This window comes from Grampus griseus (assembly GCF_964374135.1).
Source record: "Grampus griseus genome assembly, chromosome: 2".
Taxonomy (NCBI): domain Eukaryota; kingdom Metazoa; phylum Chordata; class Mammalia; order Artiodactyla; family Delphinidae; genus Grampus; species Grampus griseus.
In genome coordinates, this window is record NC_139018.1 from 159,331,670 (window position 1) to 159,354,416 (window position 22,747).

General features: G+C 39.6%; 1 protein-coding gene across 13 annotated transcripts in view; it reads left to right on the forward strand.

The window, feature by feature from the left end:
* PARD3 (par-3 family cell polarity regulator) overlaps positions 1-22,747 on the forward strand; it is a 638,153-nt gene that overhangs the window by 399,879 nt on the left and 215,527 nt on the right. For 6 of the 13 annotated variants that reach the window (XM_082648190.1, XM_082648201.1, XM_082648196.1 and 3 more), the window contains 4 exons: positions 1,524-1,713; positions 6,316-6,467; positions 7,526-7,570; positions 13,496-13,723. In XM_082648190.1, the coding sequence (XP_082504316.1) occupies positions 1,524-1,713; positions 6,316-6,467; positions 7,526-7,570; positions 13,496-13,723 (615 nt within the window). The remainder of the gene's footprint in view (positions 1-1,523; positions 1,714-6,315; positions 6,468-7,525; positions 7,571-13,495; positions 13,724-22,747) is intronic. The other 7 variants (XM_082648198.1, XM_082648199.1, XM_082648191.1 and 4 more) reach the window with 3 other exon arrangements.

Genomic DNA, 22,747 nt, shown 5'->3' on the forward strand with positions numbered 1-22,747 from the left:
GTTTCCAAAATGGTGTTAAAACGAAAATTATCGTTTACACATTCTTGTGAATGTTTAAAAATTAGATCTTAAGACAGATGTGAAAATGTTCATGAACTGTCTTCACATTGCTATTGTGCTATTTTTAAAAGCAATTACTCGTAAAGGACAAGGGCACCCTGTTTGAAACGGTGGTAGGATTGGGAAAGTGCAACAATCCTTTTTATTTGCATAGGAACCAGGAGAGCTGACTTAACAGCTGTGGACATTGGACTTGAGATGACAGTGTTTCCATCCTCCTGTAAGGTGACAGGGAAACTGTCCATTCTCCTTTCTGTGTTGGGAGAAACAGGCCAGTAGGGCGACACCACACCGTGATGCATGTTTCTCTGAGGACAGCCTTTCACAAGATATCCATGTGAACCAAAGCTTCGCCCATGAGTTCTTGCTCAGAGGAAATATGGCCCAAGGTTTGAGGAGGAAGCCAGAAGAACTATAGGTGTTTTGGGGAGGAAGATGGCAACATTTGGACCTCAGCTTTATCTTTAAGGATTCAGGCCCCTGAATTATAATTTCATCCCAGGAAAGATAAACGCCTATCATGCCGATCCCAGAACCTGAGCAGATTTTACTGAAAGAAACTGATCAATGTGGACAGTTCTGGGTCTTTTCTTACCGAGAACACTGTATCCTAATTGAATAAATCAAAATTTACAAGCTCCCCTGTCTTGGCCTGAAAAACCTGTGGGCAGTGAGATCCTAATCTTTCCTCTTTAACATCACTCCTGCCATCTCTCCACAAGGCCCCAGTTCTGCATGCACTCATCTTTGAAGTGTCACCTGAGTGCACTGTGCACTTTCCTCCATCATGCATTTAATGATGTTGTTGCTGATGTCTAAAATCAATGTCGTCATTTCTTACAGTAGAAGAGATTGTATTAATCATTCAAAACCCATCTCGGATGCTGACTTTTTTTTAAGACTTCCAGCATCCTCTTCCTTCAGCTACCCAGGCGATTGCCAGCACTAGTGAGTGCCAGGGCACTTCTGGTACATCACTCAGAGCACCAATCAATTACTACTTTATCTGTCTCCTTCTCTGAGGTGTGAGCCATTGAGAGGCAGAGATGGTGGTAGGTGCCCAGCTAGTGAATGAGTGAATGATTGATGTAAGTCTGCAGGGCTTCCCTCCAAATTTCCTGGTAAAATTTTTCAAAGGACTATAAACGACTTCAAGTCTACGTGGCATTTTCACATTAGAAATCATTCTGGAGATCATCTCTGGCCTTAGGACACTTAATACCAGAGACACTGAATACCGCACCCAGAGCACCATAGCTGTCGTGTCAAGAGGAGGGAATAGACCGGAGGTCTCCCTTTGACATTCATTTATGAAAAATAAGTTTACTTAATTCTATTTTTCTACCAGGTTGAGCAGATTTTGGAAATTTAGACTTTTTCTAATGTAGCAAAGTGTTAACATTCATATACATAACCCTTAGATGGATGTCTAGAATTTCTCTTTGTTTTTTTCCACTGGACAGGTAAATACCAGCTGTCCCCCACGGTGAATATGCCCCAAGATGACACTGTCATTATCGAGGATGACAGGCTGCCAGTACTCCCCCCACATCTCTCTGACCAGTCATCTTCCAGCTCCCACGATGATGTAGGATTTGTGACAACGGACACTGGCGCGTGGGCCAAGGCCGGCATCAGTGAGTCAGCAGAGTGGTAAGAGCACTGTTGGGAAACATCGGTTAATTGCAGTCACACTTGATTTTAGGGTTAAACGGTCTGTCACCGAGCACAGTGAATCAGTGTCTTTTATAGCGGTGTTCTGATTTAATAATAATGATTTAATACTCGTAGTTGTCACTCCTCAAACAAAAGATTCCCCCCAGCCTCATAAACCTGCCCAACTGTGTTAGCCTTTCCAGGGCTATCGTTAAGAGTTTAGCCAAACCAATGAGAAAACTACCACTCACCCCCAAACCCTACTCATTGAAGTTAAGTTTCACAAGTGAAACATTTATTTTAGATCTGTGTTAATTTGACGAATTGTTTTCCTATTCCATAAATAAATTCTAAGCAAATCCCTCTGGTGACTGAGAGTTTGTAACAATTCGACGACTTTGGCCAAATTAGTAGTTGTTACGTTCTGGGAGTGGGAAGAAGCTTTTTCAGATTTTCTTTTTAGAGCGCTATAACTCTACTAGTCTTTGTACTTACTTCTAACATTATGACTTCAGGGGCAGTCTAATGCTATTTTTTCTCCTGTATCTCTAAAAATATAAGAAAGCATTTGATATTATTGAACCAGCGTGTGGCAGATAAATGTGGATGAGTGTCCTCATTTGCCTAGTAATTATATACATCAATAAGCGAAAGGAAGGTCCCTCCTAGGGATGACCTTGGAAGGCTGTAGTGATAATGAACACAACCACGTGAAGCATTATACCAGAATCTTCTTCTTGCCCTTTCTCTGGGGTCTTTTAAGAATCCATCAGCAAAATGATATTTCAGTGTTGTGGCATTGAGCTACACTCAAGCCCGCGTGATAACAGCTTACCTTTGAACGAGTTTTTTGGTTCAACGTAGAGGGGGAACTACCATACAAAGTAAAAACCCACCTGAATCAGACGCTGTAGCATTTACCGCTGCAGTTTATATCTCTTTCTGAAAGTGAAAGCAATGACAGAGAAAGTAAGGATTAGATATTTGCAGTATTCATCGAAGGGACAAAAACCTTTTGAGTCTCCACCGTGATGAGGAATTTTGAAGGCAGCCATAGGAATAGATGTTTGAGGCCTTAAGAAATGCTGTATTGGTGAAAGTCAATAAACAACGAGCAGGGCTGGAGTGTGGCATTAATTTCCCTAAGGGGATTCATAAAACAGTGAGGACTTGTATGATTTTGCTGTGGGGAATGTGCAGGGCTGGAAAAGAATATGAATGAAGGGTTATCCAAACAAGAATGGCAGCTGTTCTGAATCACAGCAGAAAATGTAAGCTTTTCCAGCCTGACAATATCTCCCTAATCCTTGATGAAAATGTTATGAAAACAAAAGGGCAATAAGGCAGGATTAATAACTGGAATTTTAATAACTTTTGGGGGGGGTCAGGGTATGGTTACATTCTTTAAAGAATCAGCTGTCAGTCCTGCAGACTAACTTGCTAAGTATGCTAGCGTATTGTTTCTTGTGTCTGAAATTAGTTTAATGGGAAGAATTAATTATGTTATGGTTTAAAAATATTTAATTATTTTAAGATGCTTATTCACTCAAAAACTCATTTGCCGTTTTCAGTTGTGTATGTGTACAGTTCGCTGCACGATTGTGGAAGGCTGAATATGTCAAATGGCTAAAGTTTGCATTTCTTAACTGATAGAATATACTTGTTTTCAATCCATGAACTGATTTAGGGAACATAACAACGTTTTTAAGGTGAAGAAGGTAAAACAGCAAATTCTCATCTTAGTGACAACATAATTTCGGAGGATATAAAATTAGTTTAAAAAATACGCCGATATGTGGCTTTCAGGAACAAAAATTTGTACTTCTTTGAAAAACCTTTACCCAATAATTTTTATTAAAAGTGTATTGCAGATTCACTCTGTTCACACATTTGATACCTAGTTTGGAATTCAGGTTTTCGTGTAATTCACACGATACAGAAGAGGGTTGACGAGCATGTGCAGGATAGTCGGAGAGATTAACTTTCAGTATCTAAAAGAATTACTCTTGGACTTCCCCGGCGGTCCCGTGGTTCAGACTCCGAGCTTCCACTGCAGGGGACGCGGGTGCGATCCCCGGTCGGGGAACTAAGATCCCGTATGCCGCGTGGCGCGGCCATAATGAACACACAAACAGAAAGAATTACTCTTAGTTCAAATATCATATTTAGTGTTTATTGTTGCAAGATTGTTCTCACCATATAGGTTTTAATTTTTCACTTCTAGGACTGTGTTTTCGAATTGGGGTGTATGTGTCCTGGAAATTATAAGCATAGTAGTACGTGGACACTACTATATAAGCATAATATACACACACATATATATTTAAGAAATATGTAAAAGCAGTCTACACTTATATACATAATATATGCTGGAGCTCTGCACACACATGTATATACATACATACATACATAGGGTCTAAGCAGAGTAGTACGAGAAGGGACACCTAAGCCTTCAAGGTGCACATGACCCTGCTGCTTCCTGGAACGTCAGATTTATTCTGGGCTTTACAGATGAGATATGATATGTTAAAAATGAAAAGATTTAGTGTAGGATGCAAACAAAATAACATTGATTAGGATATAACATAGTGTTTTACATAAAAAAATCGTTTTTGCTTTGGGCTGAGCTCCCAGTCCCTGGGCCAGAACAACGGTTAAGCAAGCTAGGTGCCCAGGGGAGCAAACGTAAGGAGCTTCTCGCTCTCAGGTGTGGCCCCTGAACTCACAGGACCCTGAGATCAGAGCTCCCTTGAATTCTGAGTCCCAGGCACCTACGTTGCCTCCTCCCCGGGCCCTGCTCTGTACTTGGTGGAAAAGATGGAGAAGGATCGTTCATTTCCTTTTTGAGGTTTCGGTTGGCGCTTGGTTTTTAAATACCCTGTTTCCGTTATAATTTTCATAACTTTGAAAATTTGAGATAGCAAGTCTTTGTTGGCTAATAATAATTTATTTTGCATGGTGGTCTGCAGTTTACTGAGGGCTTTCCCCTTGTGTCCTTGAATTCTCTCAGTGGCCCGGCCAGGGGTTGGGGCCACTCTTTTCTTCATGGAGCCAATGAAGACACGGGGACTCAAAGCGTTCAGGCCACATCACCTGATGGCGAAGCACTGCCTTCATGTCTTCCTTGTCGCAGTTTTTGGTTTAGCCTTTCCCTAATGCCATCTGTCATTTCATGCACAGTGAATTGCAGCTAAATTTCTGATATGTATCCAAACCAGATCACTACCCTTTTATCAATATGCATGGTCATTCCCATAGGACCAATACAGGGTTAGAGAAGCTGGTTTCCAGCAGAAGCCTAAGGAGGGCGTGTATAGTGGAAGCGGACGTAGTGGAGAGACCACCACATTCTAGCATGTCCAGTGAGCTGCGGAGGGATGTTCTCCTACCTGTGGCCACATAGGCAAGGTGGCTCCACACTGATATAGGAGAGCTCTCTGTTTACTCACCGTGCTCAGCACAGAGAAGAACCACGTCATTGTGGGGCTGGGCTCACAACACCTGGTGGTGCTTCTGAAAGTGTTAGTGGGATTTTACAAATAAGACCGATTCCCCTGCCACTTCCATTGTGAAGACACTTGATACTGTATCCTGTTACCACTGACCTGCCCTGTGTTTCATCGTCTCTGCGGGAGCCACTGTGTTGGTGTCACACAAACCAAATGCCATCCAGACTTAGTCATGCTTTTCCTGACTCCCTGGAATACCAGTCAGTCTCCCATCCGAGCATCCACAGAGTCTTCTGTGTGCTCCTGGTTTGGTATTCTTCTTAGGGAATAGAGATCTTTTCTTATTTATTACTTTGACTTTGGTACCCGGCACCACACTTTCATCAGAGTAGGTTCTAATCGTGATTTGTTGAGTTGATTTCTTCTCAGTTGATTTAAGTATTGCAGAGAAGCTACATCCTCATAAAACTACATGCCATAAAGGTGTTTTGGTTTTTTTTCTGAAACACAAGATAAAGGATATATAAGATGACCAGAACATATCCTTTTTTTAACAAAATTCATTTTACTGAAGTATAGTTGATTTACAATGTTGTGTTAATTTCTGCTGTACAGCAAAGTGATTCAGTTATGCCTATATACATTCTTTTTCATATTCGTTTCCATTATGGTTTATCACAGGGTATTGAATAGAGTTCCCTGTGCGATACAGTAGGACCTTGTTGTTTATCCATTTTGTATATAATAGTTTGCATCTGCTAATCCCAAACTCCCAATCCATCCCTCCCCCATTCCCCTCCCCCTTGTCAACCACAAGTCTGCAGAACATACCCTTCCCAAAACTTCTATTCAGTTGCAATTCGTATAGTCACTAATTTGCTGCCAGTATTTGTATTAATATATGAAAGTTTTTCTCAAAGATTCAGTCTTCCTCACATGGAGAAGGAATTGCTCTAAATGTAAATTAATGTCGTATTTTCCTGTCACCTCCTACACAACCACAGTTCTTTTGATGGACTATATTTGTGCTATTTAGTTTAAATATTTCTGAGGAATATCCATAGACACACAGGTGCAGATGAACTTCCCTGAGCGTCACGTCTCCTATTTTCAGTAAATGTTTTTATGTTTCTCTTTCTCTTCACACCAGCTCTTTGAGTCCAGACGTCGATCCAGTGCTTGCTTTTCAACGAGAGGGATTTGGACGTCAGAGTATGTCAGAAAAACGCACAAAGCAATTTTCAGATGCCAGTCAATTGGATTTCGTTAAAACGCGAAAATCGAAAAGCATGGATTTAGGTAGTGAGTACGATCTCCATGAACCTCTATCTAAATTCGCTTTAGATGCTTTCAGATGAAAATCAATGGTCCCAAACACATGTCTGTTTACTGTGAGCCATAGAGAAAATAAATGCGAAATGAGGCAATTTGGCAAAAATTAGTTTTTCTCCAAGTTTGAGATAAACGTACTTCTAAGTGGCATGTTTACATCATGTGCAATATGTTAATATATATGTTTTCTGATGAGAAAAGAAACAAACACATGTGCCTATCATGCTCTATTCATGTATCTTTACTTGAAAAAAATGAAATGTTTTAACACTTTGGCTGCTGAAAACCAATTTCATTGGAATATGACTTGGTTGGTTGTGGGGACGCTCGAACCAGAAGAAGCAGTTTTGGAGAGAAACCATTATCTCAATCCATGTCTAGAGTTTGGTTACTTCCTCATATTTTCCTTCCATTGCTGTCCTTTAAGGTTTATTTGATAGAAACTCTTATGTGTTGATAATTAAGGCCTTTAAGTGGAGTCATAATTTGAGAGCATATTTATTGTAGAAAGTATTTGGAAGCAAATGAGAGGAGGAAAATAATCCTAGTTGTTCAATCAAGCACCAATCAGGTAGTGTCTCTTTTTAAATCCAAATCCACCAAAAACCAAAACAAACAAACAAATTAATTAATTATATCCATACACCAATTGAATGATTAGAAAAACCTTCGTTAATCAACTAGAACGTATTTATGCTGTTCTCTGGTGGCTGTTTGTACTTCGAGACTAAAAACATTCATTTATCCCATGCAGAAAAGAAAAATCGGGCGATTCCTTGCCTCGCTAATTGTGATATGCTAACATATCAATAACACACGTGTCTGTGAAATGAGATGACTGGCATTGCATGGAGACACTGCTTTTTTCCCCTTTTTTTTTGATTATGAATGTTTGCTTGATATTTCATATATTTTGCATGAAATATTACCTAAGAATTATCACCTAACTGAAAAGATCTGGGAATGGTTGAAGCATGTTGGGCTGTGGGACTAACTGGGCTAACCATTATACATTTACCTTTTAACAGTAGCTGACGAGACTAAACTCAATACAGTGGATGACCAGAAAGCAGGTAAGAATGGACACTTAGACTGTTGCCATAGAAACTGTGGTCCAAGGAGCTTATCATAATTGTAGAACTGCCAATCACATAGCACGTAAACATAAATATTCCAGGCTGGCACGGATGTTTTCATAGTAGGAAATCAAATGGTACAAGAAAAGGAAAATTTTCTGTGAGAAGAAATTTATCACTGTAGTACATACTAAATGGAAATATAATTTAGTGCTTCAGAGACACTAAAACAACCTACATCTTCTTAATTATATTTGTGTAGTAATGTTTTGTCACAATTTATAAAAAAAAGTCAAAATCCTGAAAACGTGATCTCTTAGGGTGGATTCTTTGTTTCAGAGTCATCTATCTGATGCTTAGGTTAACATCCAAAACATGATTCTCAAAGTGGTGATTTTCGTTTGACGGATAATGGCACAAATATAAATATTTTCACTGAAGGACAGTGTCTAGTATTGCTCTCATTAGTCACTCAGAAAAGCTTAGATCTTTTTCTGATGCAAGCATTAGTTTGTAGTTACCTAACATTGAATTAGACTATATATTGCATCCTTATCTTTGTGAACCTGCTTGAAGGTTTTGTTTTTGTTTTTTGTTTTAATTAATTTATTTTTTGGCTGTTTTGGGTTTTCATTGCTGCGTGCGGGCTTTCTCTAGTTGCAGCGAGTGGGGGATACTCTTGGTTGCGGTGCACGGGCTTTTCATTGTGGTGGCTTCTCTTGTTGAGGAGCACAGGCTCTAGGCACATGGGCTTCAGAAGTTGTGGCTCGCGGGCTCTAGAGCGCAGGCTCAGTAGTTGTGGTGCGTGAGCTTCAGTAGTTGTGGCTCGCGGGCTCAGTAGTTGTGGCTTGTGGGCTCTAGAGCGCAGGCTCAGTAGTTGTGGCACATGGGCTTAGTTGCTCCACGGCATGTGGGATCTTCCCGGACCAGGGCTTGAACCCGTGTCCCCTGCATTGGCAGGCGGATTCTTAACCACTGCGCCATGAGGGAAGCCCTTGTTTTTGTTTTTCTTTTTCTTCTTAACTATTTAGGGCTTGCTTCTAAGATGCTGCCTAAATCATTCCGTAGAAACAATGGATTATTTTGAACTGGGTTTTACATGATAGTAGATTTTACATGTTATTTTATGACAATGATCAGAGGAAAGTCTTTATGTGTAATTAAAGTCATGTGCTTTGTACAATTGAGCGTTTTGATTTATTATTATAAGTTTGGAATAGAGTTTTAATTATTCGAGCTCCAGTATGATTTAGTTACACCACTTAGCACTAATTGGCTTCAATTCACCTTTTTAACCTACAGTAGTAATTAGTTTTAGGCTTCTTGAAAAATGTGTATCCCACGTACATATGTAAAGATAATTGTGGACGTGGCTGGAGTTTTCACATTCTGTAAAGATAGATTGTAAAAACTACATCCAATAAATCATTGGATTAACTGTAGTGCAGGGCAATTAACAATAGCCTCAGCCCTTATTAAGTAGTTATTTCTTTTATCAAAACAAAGCATTTCATTGGAATTCTGAAGCAGGGCTAAAGAAAAACATTATTTGATAGTTTACATATGTAAATTAGTAATTCGTTTTTGGAGTTAATGGTATTCAGTACTTTTCAAGAAGTAACCCCTGTTCAAGTTAATGTTTATAAAAAACAAATTGAGCTGCTCAGATTAAAGAACATGACTTTATATAATATGCCAATTAGGTAAAGTAAGGAAAATAGTTAATTTAACCAACTCACTAACAGGAAAAGAACAATTTATTATGATTAAAAAATAATATCCAGATTTCAGCTGAAAACATTAAATAACTTTCATGGTGAGAAGGCAGATTTTTATCATCTAATTGAATCATCTGCTTTCATAGTGCCTTAGAATGTTAGTTAGATCCTAGATAAAAAGCATTTATAAAATACTATATGTGATCTATCTTACCGAATTAAATTGGAAAAACTTGGGACAAAAAATTATTACATAGACATCAAAGTACTTTCTGGTCTATTGCTTTTAAATCTACAATGAATAAAATATCTACACTGAATCCTTCCCATCCTCCAGTATTAGACAGTGAAGAGATTTTCAGTTATTTTTCTTTCTTCACTTCACTTGAATTGCTAAGATTATCATGATTTTACAGTTTAGTCCAAAGGTTTTTGGTAGAGTCACCGTGGCATTTTAGTGTAGATCATCTGTCTAGCTGTAAGCCTTTCATAATGAAAATTGAATTCCATCTCCCTTTGCCCTTGCAAAAGACATCCTCTCCTTTTTTTTGGTGAGAGAGGTATTAGTAGGTAAGAGTAGAAAAATAGACCTTAGGAAAATAGTATGATCATGATTTCCCCCTTTATTCCTGGATTTAGGAATCTTCTATGATATTTGGGGGGTAAATTTACTTTCTGCAAGAAAAGGAGGAACAGGAATAAGAGAACTGTGTTTCTAATAGTTTAATCCTTGAGTATAAAAAATAAGCAAAGTGTCCCAATGACCTGAAAGATTTACATAAGGAGCTTCAAAATACTATTTTTAAATTATTATTTTACATTTAAAGTAATTTAAAAATTATTTAAAATTATTTAAAAATTATTTAAAATAATTTAAAATTTAGAGACATTGATTTTTTTGTGTGTAAATAAAACTACTCTCTTGCCCCTACTTTATATAGTGAGAGAGATTTTCAGTTTTTATTGCTGCTAAATGATAAGTTTATGATGTTAGGAATCTGAGTGATCCTCATTTAGGAATCTTATTAATTTATTACTTAACAAAATCTCTGTTAAAGTTTCTTTGACAAACATACCACTTGCATGAATGAAATCCATGTTATAGATCAAGAGTCAGCAAGCTCTTTCTGTAAAGAGCCAGGGAGTAAATATGGTAGATCTTGTAGACCAAACAGTCTCTGGAGCAATTACTTAATTCTGATGTAGTGTGAAGGCAAGCCATGGAGGATATGCAAATGAATGGACATGGCTGTGTTCCAGTCAGATTTTCCAGATTTGGCCCACAGTTTGCTGATTGCTGTTATAGATGCACAAATTATAGATGTTATGAAAATTTTCAACCATATGTAAAGACTGTAGTTTATTAACCTACCATATACCCAATACCCACCATATATAATTATCAACATTTTGCCAGAATGTTATACTACAGTGTTAAGAATTTAGAGAAAAGAGTAGATAGGTAAGCTCCCAATTATGCTTACAAAATATCTATTGCTTATTTAGTTACAATTCCGTCATTTTTTTTATCCCTGATTTGCTTGTGTTTTGTTTCTTAATAAATACATATATACATTTATCTATACATATATCAATATTTATATACATGTAATATATACATTTATTTGAATAAATACTCATGCCATATCTGAAATTATTAAAACGTTTAGTGCTCTGAGTATCTTAAGTCAAATCTCAGCTAACTTTTCATACATAAATTATGTTTTGTTTTGTTTTGTTTTGTTTTGGCTGCGTTGGGCCTTCATTGCTGCATGTGGGCTTTCTCTAGTTGTGGCGAGCGGGGGCTGCTCTTTGTTGTGGTGTGCAGTCTTCTCATTGCAGTGGCTTCTCTTGTTGTGAAGCACAGGCTCTAGGCACTCGGGCTTCAGTAATTGTGGCACGCAGGCTCAGTAGCTGTGGCTCACGGGCTCTAGAGCACAGGCTCAAGAGCTATGGCACATGGGCTTAGTTACTCTGCGGCATGTGGGATCTACCCGGACCAGGGATCGAACGTGTGTCCTCTGCATTGGCAGGCGGATTCTTAACCACTGAGCCACCAGGGAAGCCCATAAATTATGTTTTTATGATAATCTTTACTGGAAGTATCAAATCTTCATTGGAGATATATGCATAGATACATATAGATACATACATGCATCCGTACATAAACATGTCCTTTATGAAGCCAAGAAGGTACTGAATATTTGCCTTATAAAAGTTTATAGGACCTGAATGAAACTAGTAAGTTATGAAAATTGATAGGCATGATTTATTCAGAAAAAGATCTTCCTAGTGCTAATTCTAGAAAATGTGAACGTAAATGTCCCTACCCAGGAATCATCTTTTCCCATTCTCTTTGATTTCTTACTTTTTCTTTCATTCTTCGGAACAAAATTCATTTTCCTTCCTGTGACATGACTTTTATGGGTATTTAAAACATGAACTTGTCAAAAGTTATGGGGCTATCAAGAGAAAAAGTAAGATTGATCATCCTAGAAAGAAATATTTCTTGTGAATTTTTGTCATAAAATAAATAATCAAATATATACAAACCTGCACGGAAAAAGTTAAATAAATCATATTTTTCTCCCAAGCACAATGATTTATAGAATATTTTTTCTTTTTTAGAGTCATCTGTCTGCCTTTCTGCCTACGTTACATTTTAACATACTTATTCTAACTTAAAACTACCCTATTGTGAAAATCATGTGAAAGGTGTCATGTAAATGAATCTTAAAAAGATAATTCTTGTTTTGACTCTCCCAATTTAATTTTTATTCTGTTTTATACTCTGAGCAATGGAAAGCCCATGTCAGAACTATTTGTCTTCTAAGTGATAACATATCAAGGCTACTCCTTAATTATTGATCCACATATGGGCTGATGGCCCCACATGGAGAGAAACTATCCAGCCTCTCCTTCCCTCCCCTTTTTTCTTTTTTTTTGCACCTGTCTTTTTAGCAGTATAAGTGCAGAACTAGTTCTGTAACCTGGATTGCCCGGCTGGGGGTGGCTGGCATTTCAGCCATCTAGACGCTAAATTCATCTACCTCTGAGTGCCAGGCCAGGCAGTGATGGATGAGGTTGTCATACCTGGTTAAAGAAATCCATTTTGATTGCATTCTAAAGCTTGGTTACCATCTTGGGACTTCCTGCCCTAGATCCTCAAGTCACAGAGCCATATTTATTTATTTATTTGGCTGCACTGGGTCTTAGTTGCAGCACAGGGATCTTCGTTGTGGCATGCAGGATCTTTTTTTAGTTGCGGCATGTGGGATCTTAGTTCCCTGACCGGGGATTGAACCCAGGCCCCCTGCATTGGGAGCGCAGAGTCTTAACAACCGGACGACTGGGGAAGTCCCCAGAGTCGCATTTTTAATCCTCTGAATTCTCCCCTGCCATCCTATGAAATTTTCTTGGTAATTGTGATGTCTTGTTCCTTCTGTTCATCACCTGTTTCTCTTTGCAGGCCTGGAGATTTAAGTACTCACATCCAGCTCTTGAGTCCTCTCTCCCTTACTTCTCTCTCTCTCTCTCTCTCTCTCTCTCTCTCTCCCTTATATAGTTTGTTTCTATTCACATTTTGTGTTGCTTTTCCAAGAGAACTACCATTTTCCAGAATTAGGTTTCTACCTGGTGCCAGGGTGCCCTGTTTCTATGGGTGACACGTGGTCTCCTGTGCTTTTCTTACTCGCTGAGTTGTCCGAACTTGCACCATGATGAGGAAAAGGCTTGATGAAACTCATTGAGGTGAAAGTTTCACTTCCATCTTGCAAATAACTTTAAACTGCCAAACAATGATTTCAGCTACATTTTGAAGCTTACTCTTGGTTGCTTCCCTTAGCCTTCTCATCATTCTGCTTTTCAAATGAGCTCCTGGGTTATTCTGCCTCTTTTATATTATTGACATAACTTGGAGCAAATGATTTGACAGAGATTTCATCTGTTAAGCTAAAAATGGAAACTAATAACACAGAGTGTTTCCTAATGAGAATAGAGAAAATAGACCTACTTTAATATACATTTGGGAAATGTTAAAATTAGTTACTGTTACTTTACTTTTTATATCTTGCCACCCACATTCCAGAAGTTGACGTTGAGCAAATAATTTACGTGTCTGATATTTTCCACAATCTGTAGATATTCAGACATGTAATTTTCTCCACTCATTCTAACTAAGATTTTGTTTTTGCAAACCTCCAAGGTTCTCCCAGCAGAGATGTGGGGCCTTCCTTGGGTCTGAAGAAGTCAAGCTCTTTAGAGAGTCTGCAGACAGCAGTCGCTGAGGTGACTTTGAATGGGGACATTCCTTTCCACCGCCCACGGCCGCGGATAATCCGAGGAAGGGGATGCAATGAAAGCTTCAGAGCTGCCATTGACAAGTCCTATGATAAACCTGTGGCAGATGATGACGATGAAGGCATGGAGACATGTAAGTTTACAATGTCTGAAAGAGTGGCCATGTCAGGCATCTCTATAGAGCAGCAGTTCTTAAAGTGTGCTCCAGGGAACCCTAGGGGTTCCCGGCATCCCTTCAAAGGGATCTAAGAGATCTAAATTATTTTCATAATAATAAGAAGATGTTGTTTACCTTTTTTACTCTTATTCTCTCACAAGTGTACCCTTGGGTTTTCTAGAGGCAACGTGTCATGTGATATTGCAATAGACTGAATGCAGAGAAGATAGAAGAATCTTTTCAGCTAGATATTAAAGAGATTTGCCATTGTTCTCAATAATTGTTTTTGGAAAATACAGTGGTTTTTTTTGTAAAAACCATAATTTCTGTTAACATGAAATCTATAATTTTTTATAAAGTAATTTGTATTTTTTAACTTTCTCAGTTTTAGTTTAATAAATATTTATAGACATAACCCACATAAAATTTTGAGTCCTTAATAAATTTTAGGAGTATAAAGGTATCCTGAGACCAAAATATTTGAAAACCACTGCTGTATAGTATGTCTTTAATATATCTCAAATGAGTACATGTAACCATCTGTGATTTTGATAACATATTTTTGTTTTGTTTTTATGAATTACTCTTGCTTTCCTTGAACTGAGCTAGCAAGACATATTTGTGTATGTGTATTTCCAAATTGCCAAATATTTTAAACCAAGATTATTGAAAGTCAAAGGTTACCATGAATGAGCAATGTGTTTTCCATAGTATATTGAGAAAAAAGTAACATTTATAAATACGTACAGACGTATGCTTCAGGGAGTTGTCACTGTAGTTAAATATTTATGGTATAAAAATAGCCATTCAATTTAAACATAAGGAAGAAACTCAGTAGTGTATTTACTTAGAAAGGACTAGAGTCCTAATAGAAAAAATTGTTGATTAACTTATATTGTTCGTATCTACTAAACCACATTTTAGTTTTCTAACTTCAAAGTGACTCTACCCATCTAACCATTGTAAGAAAAGCTAAAGGGGGGAAAAAAAGAGAAGAAAAGCTGGAGACACCACTGCCCAAGGTTAAAGCAGAGATCATTTAGGTGGATTGTAAACAGTTACAATTTAACTTTTGGGTGAACCACTTTGATCACACGTACCTAAGGAAGACTGTGGTGGGGAAGGAGAGTTTGAAATGCAAATCACATTCTGAGGAGATTTAAAGCAAAATTATATAATCTTTGCCTATCAGATATAATGTGTTTCGGAAGATGAATATTTCTGCCATAATGTAACACACAAAGCAAAGCTTAGGAGAGGATCACTGCTTTCTCCCCCCAGATTTCTCAGTCTAAATCTGGACAGTTGTTCACTCCATGCAGCCAGTGATTTCAAATATATGCAGCTCATTGCTCCCAGATGAAGAACATATTTCCTAGTTTTGCTGCCAGTCCTGGTCTCCAAGATCCTGAGTCATATGAGCTTTCGACCCTCTTGGGTTTTTCCTGGAGTATCAGTGGTTCCTTGCCAGCCTTACCAGTATTACTTGTGCTGCCTTTCTAGGGTGGGGACCCTGTATCACTTAGAGATCTTGCCTCTGTCCTGGGTGCATATTTAATAAGAGATACAGTGCTTTGGCACCTCCATATTTGTTTTTGTAAGCACAGATTATGCTGCTGAGCTTTTTTCTTGTTCTGGTTAAAATGTTATTTAAATTCCCTCATAAATGCAATTTTCTCACATATATCACTTATGTGAAATATGCAACAGGGGATGGAATAGCTATCGGTACCAGGCATGTTCTTAATTCTGTGGCCTCCAGAGCTTTCCACTGGTGTGAACGTCTAAATTTGTCCCTCTATAAACTTAGTTTCCTTTTTTAATTGGAAAGAACAGATTTAAGTATTTTATTTGAAAACTTTTGTATTCAACTATCATCAAGACAAAACCAAGTAAATAGACAAACTACGATTTGTGAAGGGCAGGGAAAGTTCTGGACAAGAGCTGAGAGAGACACTGTGACAACGTGCACCTGCGACCCCAAAGTGCTGGGTTTTCCCAAAGTCCTGACTTTAGGATGTATTTTTCCAGACCAGTCTGGTGAACTTTGGATATGGCCAGAGAAAGGCAACTCTTCTACATTTCAAATGTTTGCAGTGCAGGTTGTCAAAACTGTGTGAGTAGGGTGACGTGAGCCTGGGGTCCAGATGACTTACATCCCATCCACGTTCTTCTCACCCATTTGGGATTTGGGTCAAGTTGCTCAACATCCTTGAGCTTTAATTCTCTCACTTGTAAAACGGAAGCTTTGGACGCCCGGGTCATTGATGCTCAGATTGTGTGTGGCGGCGGCCAGTGAAGAGTGGAGCCTCGGTGGTCTCAGGGAGTTGGGAAGCACATGGGCACCTGAGTGGGTGGGCTCTGTCAAAGTCACCAGCCCCCCCGCACCCCGCTGTCGCCTCAACAATCATGTGTTATTTATTGATTTACTTGTATTTTTTGACGGGGGTGCCGTGCGGCTCGTGGGATCTTACCCAGGGATCAAACCCGAGCCCCCTGCAGTGAAAGTGCCAAGTCCTAACCACTGGACCACCAGGGAATTCCCAGTCCTGGGTTTGTTTTGTTTTGTTTTGTTTTGTTTTTGTGGTACGCGGGCCTCTCACTGTTGTGGCCTCTCCCGTTGCAGAGCACAAGCTCCGGACACGCGGGCTCAGCGGCCATGGCTCACGGGCCCAGCCGCTCCGCGGCAAGTGGAATCTTCCCGGACCGGGGCACGAACCCGTGTCCCCTGCATCGGCAGGCGGACTCCCAACCACTGCGCCACTGGGGAGGCCCTAGTCCTGGGTTTTTAAAATCACTTTTCATACATTGTAGTTCTTTGTCAATTTTAAGTTTAAAAAAAAGGAAGTTCGCAGTTTTCCAGAAAAAGTTTGAAAAGCTCTGGTTTAGATGGTTCCATTTCTGAGGTCCTTTCCAGTTTTAACTTTCCATGACTCTGTTTCCCCCTTCACTTACTGACCTCCGTCCTGCCTGCCTGCTTCTCTCATTGTCCGTAAAGTCCACGAAGAAAGACACCACCGTGTCTTATTCCTGCGTAACCAGGCTCAGAGCTCGGCAAAGCATTGGAGTCAGTGACTGTGACATCAGTAAATGGACTCCTGCTTGACTAGCCCCACTGTTTGTGAGAGACACACACCCAGACACAGCAAGCCTCAGGCTGTGGCGCTCGGGGCAGCAGTGACATTTCACTCCTCCTGCTTGTGTCCCACGCTGGACCTGCATGTCTGAGACCTCCAGTGCCTCAGCAAACTGTTTGTTTTTCTTTAAAAAAAAAAAAAAAATCTCTCAAGGCTGGTGTTACTGCTGGTGGTCATGAGACTGTCACCTTTACGTATGACTAGGTACAGGTGTGAGAAGGAAGCCCTGCTTGCCTAGCTCCTCCTCTAGTTCCCTAAACACCATCCTTTTCCGAGTCAGGCTGTGGATTCTCACGGTGTGATCCACACACTCTTTTCCACTGTGTGCATTTGCGTTTCTGCTTATGCTGTTCATCCTCTGCTTGTGCTTCTCCCTTGGGCATCCTTGCCTGTGCCTCCCTCACCTGTGCGGCCTCGCCCGGCATCCTTGCCATATGGGAGCTGTCTCTGGCCACATGTCTAGGCCCTGCCGTCCTCGTGCTCTGTGGGACACTCCGTACAAGAAAGGGCCTTGTACAAGGGCCTTTCTTTTACGGAGGTGGAACTCCGGGCACTCAGTTACGGCCGCCGTTAAATTAAAGATGCCGAGTCACTGTTGAGCGGTGCTCTGTAAGAGGACCCTGTCTGGGCAGACAGTCTTTGTTAGATGGCTGTCCTGTGAGGATGCAGTCTGCGCACCCTAGAAACATGGGGGCGGCATTACCTGTACCACCCAGCTGCCTGTTTCTGTCCTGTGCAGCCCTTTCCCACTTTACAGGAAAGGCGCTTAGGCAGAGGCCTGGTTGAATGCTGTTGTCAGTCGGCTCGAGGTCCTCCCGGGTGACTCTCTTTTACGGCTCGGAACAGGCTTGCCTCTTCTCAGCAGCATCGAAATTGTGGCATGCACACAACAATGGGGGCCAGGAGACTGGTGCGGGATCCATGTGGTATCTGGTATCTGTCATCTTCTGTAACACTTACGTGCTTCCTGTGGAGATGGCAGAAGCCAGTGTTTTTGTCTCTCATTTAATCCATCTGGCCTCTCCACATTGTGTGTGTCTGTCTGGATCAAGATGGAGCTTTGTATTCTGGGACCCATTATCTCCGAGGTCCTACCTGTGTTTGACAGGTCAGGGCATCTACAATCTGCTCCCTCTTCTATGCAAATCACACTCCCCGCCTGGCTCCCAGCAAGGAGCTCCTCCATTCCCCCATAATAAATCAGTTTCCGTTGGAACCGAGAACATGGATGCTATATAACGTTGCTTTGTTTTATTTTTGAAAATATAGAGTCCCATTTTTTTTTCTCTATTAAAAGTTGCCAAATTGTCAGCCTTCCTATCAATTCAGTAACAGCTTTTTGTCCAGGTCAGGGAGGTGAAACACAACAAAACCGAAGACTATCCTATTAATTGTACTTCTCAATGTTAAGATCTATCCAGTTTACAATTTTAAATGTGAGAACTGTGAAAACACAGAGCCAGATTGCTTTTGAGTAGCTTGCCTACTTTCTTATAGTACTCTTAACAGATCAGAAAAAAAGCACTGCTCTAAAATTTACATAACTTAGGTTAGCAGTGTGAGATTAGAAGACACTGAATTTATGTCAGTAAATCAGCTAATCTGAAAGCTTCCAGGAGAATTTTTGTTTATTTTATTAGCTTCAAATAGGATATTGCATGAATATCTCAGACTCTCTACTCTCAGCATCCTCCACATTTCTAGCCACCTTTTGTCATTACATTTTGAGCAAAAAAAATGCAAACTAGGTTGTTATCTTAAGACACCCCATGAGATTACTGTTAATCTGTAGTGGAAGAATTCAGTATAGGGGTTTCAAAGTCGAAGTACTTTGTAAAAGATTTCCCATTTGATTAATCTATCTTAATGGCTAATTGGGTGTTGATCTATAAAAAATATTTGTTCTGAAGGGCTGGGAATAAGAATAACCTGTCTTACCCTCTTACGCCAATTTGTATACTTAAGTGTCACTTGCAGTTTAAGAAAAGGAGCTTTGATTTTAGGAAATTTCTGAATGCAGTAGAGGTGTAAGCATGTGACGTAGCTGAAGCTATCTATTCCTTACATTTCTTTTTCTAAGTGAAAAGTAAGTTAAGCTAAAAGTATGATGAAAAGTCACATCTGAAGTGTTTGAATTACAGAATCCTCATTTTAAGCATTTTTTTAATAAGAAAAAAGTATGTAAACAGATGACCAAGATCGTACTTAGGAACAAAATCATAGAATGCATGCCTTCTGGTTTGTAGTCCTGTGAGTTTTCTAGAATATTAAACAAATTTCTGAGTGGGATGAGCCATTACACTGAAACTACTATAGAGTATGAATGAGTTGTAGTACCTAAAATCTGATATTTAAGCTCTAAGTTCCTGAGGGGCTGTGGGTGGTTCAACCCAGTGGATAAACTGACACTTGAGAAGCAGTGTGGTTAATGGTTAAGGGCCATTGTAGTGCACAGGTTACCATGGCACCAAACCATGGGGGACCCACTCAGCCCATGTGGAAGTTGAGTGGGGTGGGAGAAGGCTTCCCAGAAGAGGTATTGTTTTAGGTGAGTAATATTGCTTGAGTGGTCTTCAGTGGGTGCGTAGGAAACATAGGGAGCCGGGACCACCTCTGGACCGCCATCATCCTGTTAAGGTTCACGTATGCACTGCGGGTGAGGGCATGGTGAGGAGTGAGGTTTAAGACGTAGTCAGAGAACAGATCACAGACAGCCTCGTTTAAATCATTTTTGTTCGTACTAAGGACCTTAAAGAGCATTTGAAGAATTTCAAGTAAAGGAATACGCTAGTTAGGGCTGTATGGGATGGCTTATTGGGGATGGGATGGTAAGTAGCAGTGTTGGTGGCAAGACTGGTTCTATGATCATAATGCAAGACTCCAGGTGAGTCACGATGCTTGGCAAAGCCAGAGGAAAGGGAGGGACTGCGTTTACATGCTTAGCATCTCACATGTAAAGATGGATGATGATGACGTGATTTTTCTCATTAGTACCTCCAGGCCCAGAAACTTAGAATCATCATCTCACTGTGTAATCACTCCATTACCGAGGTTTCTTATTTTTTCCCCCATGAAATCTCCTAAATTCTCTCCTTCTGTCCAATCTAGCCCCAATCCTCATTTTTTAATATCTGAAGTTACTATTAGGATCTCCTAACTGGTCCGACTGTCTCTACATTGGCTGAGTAAGCTCTGGGATCACACCGTCTTCACAGTCCTTCAAGCTCCCGTGTGCATTCTCTCCCAGACCATGCACTGTCTGTGAGGCTTATCTTCTCACTGCCCTGACCGTCCCCTACCCTCTTGTGTACATTGGACTATCATCTTCCTTCTTCAAGACACTTGTTCCCGAGCAATCTAGTTTTCCTTTGATTTTCTAAAGCCCCAACTGGGTATGGACGCTCCCCGATTTACAGTGGTTCCGCTTAGGATTTTTGGACTTTATGACGGTTCGAAAGTGATGTGCATTCAGTGGAAACCGTACATCTAACTTTGAACTTGGATCTTTTCCTGGGCAGGTGATATGCAGATCCTCTGTGGAGATGCTGGGCACTGGCAGCAGCCGCAGCTCCCAGTCAGCCACGTGATCACAAGTGGAAACAACCGATAAGCTGACAACTGTTCTGATTTCCACTTTCAGCACTGTATTCACTAAATTACATGAGACATTCAACACTTTATTATAACCTAGGCTCTGTGTTAGATGACTAGGCTAATGTCAGTGTTCTGAGCACATTTAAGGTAGGCGAAGCTAAGCTATGATGTTCGGCAGGTTAGATGTATTCAGTGTATTTTTGACTTACGGTATTTTCAGTTTATGTTGGGTGTAACAGGCCGTAACCCCATCGTAACTCAAGAAAAATCTGTATATAGATGTATCTGAGACTTTTTAATATAAAATATTTTTTTAACATTAAGAAATTTTGTGGATCTCGCAGTTTGCATTGTAGGGCATGGGAGTTGAGAACACTGGCTTTTAGGGGACAGTTGTTTTGATTTCTCAGTAAATAGCAAAACAGAGCACTGCTCTCCATTCACTGTTTCATCACATTTGCACATTTTTATGTTGTTATTTATTTTTGTTTTTGTTTTTTCACTTAAAAGAGTCAGAGCAGTGGCCTGGACACTCTTTCCTTGACACCGTAATTTTTTTGTATATTGTTAAAATATACATTTGACACCAATTCAGTCCTTGATAAAAATTAAATTCTTAGTGGCAATTCCAACAGCAGGGTTATGAGTGCTACCATTTTCATTGTGTAGCCAGTCCATTGGGTCTGTTGAAAGGAAAGCATTCAGCTTCTTTATACATTGTCCCCTGTGCACAGGAAACAGTGTCTATTATGGACCATCATTTGTATGTGAAAATCAATTATACACTGAAAGCAAATTTGCAAGCGTTCGGAAAATGGAGGGTGTGATCCTCATTGTATTTGTTCTGCGGCATTCTCCTGGGCAGGGGGGATAGTGGAGGTGGCATTCTACCAAGATCTTCAGGAACATTTTACCTGCTTGTTTGGAGGGATGCATTAAAGAAAACTTTAGACTGTGAAGTAGAAGTAAAGAATGGTTTTTGATAATAAGTCTTAAACTCTTTGGAAGTGTGGTTTTATTGTTTTTGTCTCTCAACTCCTTACCCCAATGTAAACTAAGAGGTTGGCTTTTTTTTTTTTTTAATGAAATAAATCTACTTTTAGAAGAGTGGGTTTTAGGAATCATCTATTTGAACGTTCCTGCAGTTGCTGAAAACCCTTCTCTAAGCCTGCTGATAAACGTCACCCACTTCCTTCATGGCTTTTTCTCCTTTCACCGTCACGTTCTCTGTTCTTCATAATATCAGTTGTTACTCCCACACCACATTTTAGTATAAAAGCTTCTTCATTCTTCTTGCCAGCTTTGTGTGTGTATGTGTTTTTTTTAAATGTTCGGAAAAAGCTAAGTTTTTCCATTGCCAAAAGCTCATCGTTCTAATGTTAAAAGTCAGGGTTCAGGAAAGCAGGTCCTATTACTCGGTACCAGCTGTTCATTTCTTACATCTTTTCTTCCTTCTCCAAAGTCAAATGTTCAACTAAACTAAGAAACAAAAATAATATGTGTATACATATATAAAAATATATATGTATATCTATTTATTTTATTTATAATAAAATGTTCTCACATCCTATGCAGGATTTGCAGTGCCTGGGAGTTCAGTCCTCATTTATTTTTAGTGCATTGTATCTTACCTAACATTAGTCAATAGAAATTGGTAGTGGTCAGTGGATTTGCTAAGTCTAGTGAAATTTTCCAATTACTAATGTCTCACTTTTTAACTCACTCATTTTAAATTTTAAGCAGATAGATTCTGAAGACTGCGTAATCCTGTGTCCAGTTATTACGTTTAATCCTTTGTCTTCCAAAGTAAATTGGAAATTACTCAAGAATATGTGCTTCTATTATTAGATCTTTCTAATTCCTAGAGTAGTTCTTTCGAAACAGGGAACAGTAAAGGATGGTTTTCATATGATGGGCTCTTTGTTCAGTCCACTCAACAAATATTTAATAACACTTCTTTAAGCTATGCCCTCAGAGAAGAGTACTTGCTCACTGGCAAATAAGAAGTAATGCTGTCGTTTTCATTTTGTATTTCTCTGTTTTGTGTTTCTCTGGATGTTTGTACCAATTCATTTAACACTAGTAACAAGTCCGAATAAATAATTCTAGTAAAATTGTCAAAGCTGCCTAGAGTGACATTAACCGCTAAATCTTACACTTGTGATAAATAGTACTGTGGTTATTCCACAGCTGCTCTAAAGTTTGATTTATATAATGTACCTATTAGGATGCTTTCCGCTGCATTTAGTAGAAAACCCAGCTCAGACCA